The sequence below is a fragment of the Primulina huaijiensis genome, chromosome 10, assembly GCF_012295235.1.
Source record: "Primulina huaijiensis isolate GDHJ02 chromosome 10, ASM1229523v2, whole genome shotgun sequence".
Taxonomy (NCBI): domain Eukaryota; kingdom Viridiplantae; phylum Streptophyta; class Magnoliopsida; order Lamiales; family Gesneriaceae; genus Primulina; species Primulina huaijiensis.
In genome coordinates this window covers 246,637-253,935 of record NC_133315.1, presented here as the reverse complement: position 1 = coordinate 253,935, position 7,299 = coordinate 246,637, and the positions used below count along the sequence as shown (strand labels likewise).

Sequence of the window (7,299 nt, the reverse complement as noted above, 5' to 3'; positions counted from 1 at the left end):
TTGAAAGGAAACTGAACTTGTCAACAAATAACATAACCATTTATAAGCTTGAGAAGTTCTTCTATGGGTATGTCTTAGTACCGGCCGGGCTCGAGCTTATAAAATATTTTTTAGTAGTAGAATTAATATTAATAAGATTGTCACTGCCAATGGTTTGTAGCTCATTTGATATCAGATTCGACCCGAGATCTCGGGTTTGTATGGGGAACAAGCCCGCCAACAGAGTATCATTGCTAAACCCAATAAGATGCAAGTTCGATGGAGATGTAAATTCCACTGCCTATGCTACCATACTCGATTCCTGCAGCTGCGTAAGGTTTGGAAAACAGGTTCTCGCTCGCTTGCTCGAGATGGGTTCCACATGCGAGAGTTTGTCGGGACTAAATTGATGAAAATGTATGGGAAATATGGTTGTCTTGAGGAGGATGTTCAAACGTTGGACAAAATGCCTGAGAGGACCTTGTACGCATATGCGCGAGCCTCGACCTTGTTTTTTGGATAATCAGCTCTTTCAAGAAGATTTTATTTATTTTCAGGAGTTGCTGTTCGAGGATGTTGAGTTGGAGTTTTTCGTCTTCCCGGTGGTGTTTAAGATCTGCGAGGGATATCGAGGGGTTGATTTGGGGAGACAGTTACACGGGATAGTGTTGAAAATTGGAGTCTTTTTTCCTCATATTTATGTAGGGAGTTTGAATGACGCCAAGAGGATTTTTAAGTCAAATGTCGACAAGGGATTGTGTTTCCTGGAATTCCATGGTTACTGCCTGCGCTGCTAATGGGACGGTGTTTGAAGCAATGGAGTTCTTGGAGGTGATGTCGAGGGAGAGTATCTCGACTCCAAACCTTGTTTCTTGGGGCGCTTTGATCAGTGGGTTTGCTCAGAACGGATATGACCAGCAAGCACTTGATTTGCTGTACAAAATTAGAGCTTCAGGATGTGATCCGAATGCACGTATATTAGCCAGTGTTCTTCCAGCCTGCACGAGATTGAGAGAATTGAGGTTGGGAGAAAGAAAACTATGGATACATAACAAGACATGGATTTATGTCTAGCCCTTATGTTGTTAATGGATTGGTTGATCTTTACAGGAGCTTTGACATATGGAAAGTGCGTACGAGATCTTTTTGAAGTTTTCAGTGAGAGATGAGGTATCTTATAATACTATGATTGCAGGGTATTTTGATAACGGGACGATTCTCAAGGCAAAAGAGCTATTTGATCAAATGGAGTGTGAAGGTGTAAGGAAGGATTTGATTTCTTGGAACACTATGATTTCGAGGTACACAGATAATTTCAGATTCACACAGGCTTTGAAAGTGTCAACAGAATTAATGCAAAAGAGAGAAATTGAACCAGATTCATTTACCCTGGGGAGTGCTCTTGGTTCTTGCGCTGACTCGAAATCTTTGCTATTAGGGGAGGGGATTCATTCATATTGCATCATCAAAGGCCTCGAGTCGAGTCTATTCGTGAGTGGAGCATTAGTAGACACATGTACTGCAGATGCCAGGAACTGGAATATGCATAAATAGCCTTAGAGCGGGTACATGAAAGATATATAGACTTATAGTCATATGGAATGATTTAATTTTGGGTTATTCTTGAATTTCGATGCAACCAGATGGAAAATATTCAATCCTGTCTGCAGCATATGAAAGCAGATGGATTTGAGCCTAATGTATATACATGGAATGGAATAATTGCAGGATATGTGGAGAATGATCACCATGAGTTGGCTCTGCAGTTGTTCTCTGAGATGCAGGCTTCAAAATTGAAACCTGATACATATACGGTTGGTATAGTTTTACCTGCATGCTCAAGGTTAGCCACGATCGAATGGGGCAAGCAAATTCACGCTTAGGCTATCAGATCTGGATTTGAATCAGATGCTTACTGAAGAGAAATATTATTTCTGAATTTAATTGATATATTTCTTGATTTAAATTATTTCCCTAACAATATACTTTCGTTGTTGATTTAGTTGAGTATAATATTTAATATGAATTTTGTCTTTATGAGATAATTATGGAAATATATGCTATTTATGATAATGATATCATATCCTTGTTTAGAAAGAGTTTGTGACTTATAAAACTCTAAACTTTCCATGTTTTATAGGATTCTTTATTGATAAACCCTAGGCTTATAAATAAGAGTTGAAGGACATTGGTGCGGTGGCCTCTTCCATATCAATCATACATATATATACGTAGGAGAGGATTTTCAGAGCAAAATAATTCTCGAAGAAGTTGCTGTTTGAAGAGTGGTGATCGCGTGTTGCCTTGAATGTTGGGAACATCTGCAAACAACATCCGTGAAGAAGATGGCTGAAGATTGTTTTCGTGGATTCCCTTTTGGCTCACGTTTTGCTTTCTTGAATACGTTTTTATTCTTGTTATTTGTTTTAGAAAGCATTTGTTTTCTCAACGTGTTGAGGAAATTGATTTTTGTTATAATCACTAGTGATAGGTTTTTGTGTAAACGATTTGGTTTTCTAGTGATTAGTTTTTGCCATAAGGCACCGCACAAGTATAAATACTTGTGCATATTTAAACTTGTCCATCTAGTTATTTAAAACCGATTTGTGTTATAAAAGTTAATATTCTGCTGCATGTTTTCCAAGATGTTGTAACATCTGGCGCAACACTTAATTCTGATAAAACACAAATTCATTATTTTACATCCTATTCTGATATTTTTATTACTTTTAGTATCTGTCGAACAATATAAATTATAACAAGTGGTATCAGAGCCTACTCTTGATAAACTAAGTGCTGATTCTGGTTTTTGTTTTGTTTGACAGAATTAAACAAATGGACACATCACTTGCAAACGCAGCACTTCGACCACCAGTCCTAGATGGAACCAATTACAGTCTATGGAAGGTCAAAATCAGATTCTACATAAAATCCATAGATGAGCGGGCATGACAGCGTGTCATCAATGGATGGACTTCACCAAGCATACTAGATCAAAATGGTGACAGCTTGCCAAAACCCGAAACTGACTGGACTACTGATGAAGTGCAAAACTCGAACTACAAGTCAAAGGCCTTGAATGTTATATTTACTTCGGTTGACATGAACATGTTCAGTTTGATCAAAAACTGTACGTCTGCTAAAAGTGCATGGGATATCCTTCAAAGACACTGTGAAGGTTCTGAGAGTGTGCGACGAACCAGATTGAGGATGGAAGAATCTGAAAATATACTAGACTATGATCGTCGCCTACGGGAAATTGCTAATGAGGCGTTCAGTCTTGGAGACCCTATCTCCAATGAGCGTTTAGTTAGCAAGGTCCTTCGTTCTTTGCCCGAGAGATTTAACATAAAAATTTGCGCAATAGATGAGGCTAAGGACACTTCTCAGATGGCTTTGGAAGATCTTATCGATTCACTTCGGACCTTCGAGATGAACATGGATATGCAGAAGAAAGATAAGGGGAAGACAATAGCATTCCAAGTCTCAAATGATTGCTATAATGATTTTCTTCAAATATCCCAAGAAGTTAATGAATCAGACTTTTGTGAGGACTCTATCTCCTTTATCACAAAGAAATTCGGGGATTACTTGAAAAGAATCATAGACAAGAAGAAGGAAGCACAATTTTCGAAATTTCCAAGTCTTCCAGCACCTGAAAGGCCACAAAAGTTTCCTGCCAAGCAACAATTTCAACCAAGGAATGAAGACAAGGGACAATTTAACTCAAAAAAGTATGATTCAGTGCAGTGTAGGGAATGCAAAGGCTTCGGTCACTATGCCAATGAATGTGCCAACAGATTACGCAAGAATAAAGACTACAATGTATCTCTAAGCGATGAAGAATCTGATGATGAGGAGAAGCCTATTGATGAATAAAATCATACCTCCTTGACTGCACTGTTGACACAAAGACACTACCTACAAGTGAATCCTTTAGGTGTTGCAACACCTGGCCGCAACATCTGTGAAAAATCAGTTTGCTTCAAATCTACAGCTTCTGGAAATTCGAGTGAAGATGATGTGGAAGCTGATGATGAAGAAATGACTCTTGAAAGCGTACAAAAGTTTTATGAGGAGTTGTTTGAAGACTGAACCAAAAGAAACAAGTTAAACTCAACCCTTATGAAGGAGAACACCGAACTAAAAGCTGTGGTTGCTAAACTTGAAGTGATTTTGAGCAAAAAAGACTTAAAACTGGGTAAGACCAAAGAAGAGCTTCAAAAGGCAACTGAAACTTTATCAAAGTTCAATACGAGTACGTCCAAGTTTGAATTCATACTTTTGATGGGAAGAGATGACAAGAAAGGCTTAAACTTCAAAGACAGTGTGTTTAAAATCGGTGAATCTTCCAAGCCGACTGTTTTTGTGAAAAGAAAGGCTGATACATCTCCACAACCACAATCCAAGTCACCAATCAAAAGCTCTCCACCGAAAAGACAACCTGCTACACCTATTCCTAAGAAGAGAAAACACAGGTATGTATGTCATTACTGTTTTAAGCCTGGTCATATCAGGCCTTACTGTTTTAAACTCATGAATGACTGCTTGAATCGAAAGACGAGTCAGATGTTGCCCCGAATGTTGTCCAACACTTCCCGCAACATCTCCCATCATCAACCTACAGTAAGAGAAATTTGGGTACCAAAGGTAAAAATGTAACGACTCATTACAGGCCCAGTGGACTGCCCATACAGCCCACTACCCCGATCGACCCAAGGCTATCCCGATCTTGGGCTCCTTCAAGGGGCCTTTTCCCTCACGGGCTTTCCATAGGCGTCGTACGGGTTACTCATAGGATCTCCCCCTCCCTACCAAGGGGTTTCTTTCGCCTCACCAGGACTCGATCTCATGACCTATAGGATAAGTACATTGATATCAAGAGTCCTGGTACCAATTGAGCTTAGCTAAATTGTCATTAAAATATACAAAATTAAAACTGAAATTGAAGAATAAAGAAGCTCAAAATCGCAAATAAAGAAATATATATATAACTAATATTATTACAGTTTTTCCGAAAAACAAATATTACAGATGAAAAATTTTAAACAATCAAGAAAAAAAGACCATCCATCAACGATATTTTATCAAATCAGCTACCATGCATTAGACGATAAGATTGATCTTTTAAGGAAAAAAAACATGAGAGATAATGTAATCAGCTAGCTAGAGGAGACGATGGATCAACTAAATGGGATGAATGTGGGTGGCCTTCAAGGAGAACATATATAGTCATAAAAGCCACGACACCGTGGATCAAATATTAATCAAACATGGCAATTCTCTCTCGTTAAATGAATAAAATATTTTGGGTTGGAATTTAACTTTATGTGTGTTGTAGATTTGTCATATTCAACATGCACTATGTTGCCATCAATGTACGTATCTTCTTCTACTTCATCATTGCCCCAATTTGTTCGTTGTTATTCTGGAGTTTAACTAATGAAAGTAATCTACAAGTTAACTAATGATATGATGAATCCAAAGCAACACTATGATCACATATTGTCGATATTACAGCCATTACTTGTATGGTGTCCGTTACATGATCTACAAATCAGACATCAATTAGTTTTAAATGGAACCAATGAACAAAAAACTTATGTGAAACGGTATCAATTTTGTGAGACATATATTCTATTTGAGTCAGTCATAAATAAGCATTACTTTTTATTGTAAATACGGACACGATTTACTCGTCTCACAAGTGACTTACTGGCCAATGAATGCACCTACAGTTACATCTAGGGAGATTCATAATACAAGTTGTGCTGGTCTAGCTTGTACATGCCAATCAATGAAAAAATTCCATCCGAAGCTGAAAAAAGTTCAATAACCGACCAAGTCTACGTACGTGGTGTTCAAATCCGAGTTCTCCCTCTCATTCATATACATACCCAATTTCTCCATAGAAGCCTTCCAACTACTCCTTGCCCTCAATAGTCCATACAAGTTCTTGATATCTTTATCTTTCGTGACCGCGCCGGCATCCAACAACTCCTCCGAATCCCGACCTGAGTTCGACCCGCTCAATCGTCTCCCGACCCGAATCGCCAGGTTGCCCTGCAAAGCCGTGATAACGGTTTTCAAAGAACGGGTCGGAGAGCCTCGGTTCGAGACCATGATCCCTCCTATCTCAGCCGGGCTCAACGTCGCCCCAATTTGAAAATTTTCCTCCACTCGTGAGAACAATTTGTGATCTGTTAGCCAAGGATTTAAACGCAGTGAAATCGCAGAGGGGGAAGTGAATGTGAACGTCGATTCTGCCGGGCCGGAGAAAGCTGGCATCGATGTTTTCTTTGCTGTTCATCGTGAAAATCATGACCCTTTCTTCTCCACAGGAAGAAATGACTCCATCCATGAAGTTAAGGATCCCTGATAAGCTCACGGCCGTCGATTTGTCGCCCAAATAACGGTCCAGATCCTCTACCACTAGCAGAGATTTGTTCGTCGTTTGCAGCAAGAGGTATTTCAGATCGGAGTCGCTCATGATTCTGTGCAGATTGATTTCGTAGATGTCATATCCCAAGAATTTGGCCATGGCGGCAATGAAGGTGGATTTACCCGTACCCGCTGACCCGTAAAGCAGGTAGCTTCGCTTCCACACTTTGCCCAAACGATGATAATAGTGCTTGGATTTCAGGAAATTGTCTAAGTCGGATTTGATTCTGGTTTTCAGATCCGAATCCATCACGACCATCTCCATGGTGGCGGGATGCGTGAACGAAGTCGATCTCCACCGCCCGTTTCTGTGAACTTTAACGAACAATCTCACCTCTTTCCTCTTCTGCTCGATCTCGTCGAACACTAGATGAATATGCTGGAAATAAGGAACCAATATCCTGCGCTTATCGTTCCTCCGCATCTTCAAGTCCAGCGATTTCTCGCAGTTGTCCACTTTCCAGTAAACTCTGGAGCCAAGGAAATTGTCGATGATTGTCTGATTATCGTCGAGAACCAGACTGATCGAGAAAAGGTTGGCGAAATCGGAATCTTCAATGGCGGGGAGAGAATTCAGGTACTTGTGCACCTTCCTGTACAGCTGATTTTCCTGCATGTTTTCGTTGAATTTGGGGACCCTGTAGAACTGGTAAACATAACACCTATCTTCCAAAATCCGCCATAGTTTCTTCATGAGGACATAGATTAAGCTTGTTCTGGACAAGAATCTGAGACCCACTCCCAGTAAAACGATAGAAATCCCAAGAATTGCGAGTAACATGGTTGCAAAATTTGAATGAAACTGGAGAGAATATTCATCCAAATCCAAATTTAAAGCATGATGAAAATTGGTTCAAGGGTATATATATATATATAGGT

General features: G+C 39.6%; 1 protein-coding gene and 2 pseudogenes across 1 annotated transcript; 2 read left to right on the top strand and 1 right to left on the bottom strand.

Moving 5' to 3' along the window:
• On the top strand, positions 1-2,532 carry LOC140986824 (pentatricopeptide repeat-containing protein At1g11290, chloroplastic-like; annotated as a pseudogene).
• A 282-nt stretch (positions 2,533-2,814) lies between these two features.
• On the top strand, positions 2,815-3,989 carry LOC140986545 (uncharacterized). Its single transcript, XM_073454836.1, has 2 exons — positions 2,815-2,886; positions 2,935-3,989. Exons 1-2 carry the CDS (start codon positions 2,815-2,817, stop codon positions 3,856-3,858), a joined length of 996 nt encoding a protein of 331 aa, XP_073310937.1. The 3' UTR covers positions 3,859-3,989.
• A 1,663-nt stretch (positions 3,990-5,652) lies between these two features.
• LOC140986515 (AAA-ATPase At2g46620-like) lies at positions 5,653-7,227 on the bottom strand (annotated as a pseudogene).
• Between the last annotated feature and the right edge of the window lie 72 nt (positions 7,228-7,299).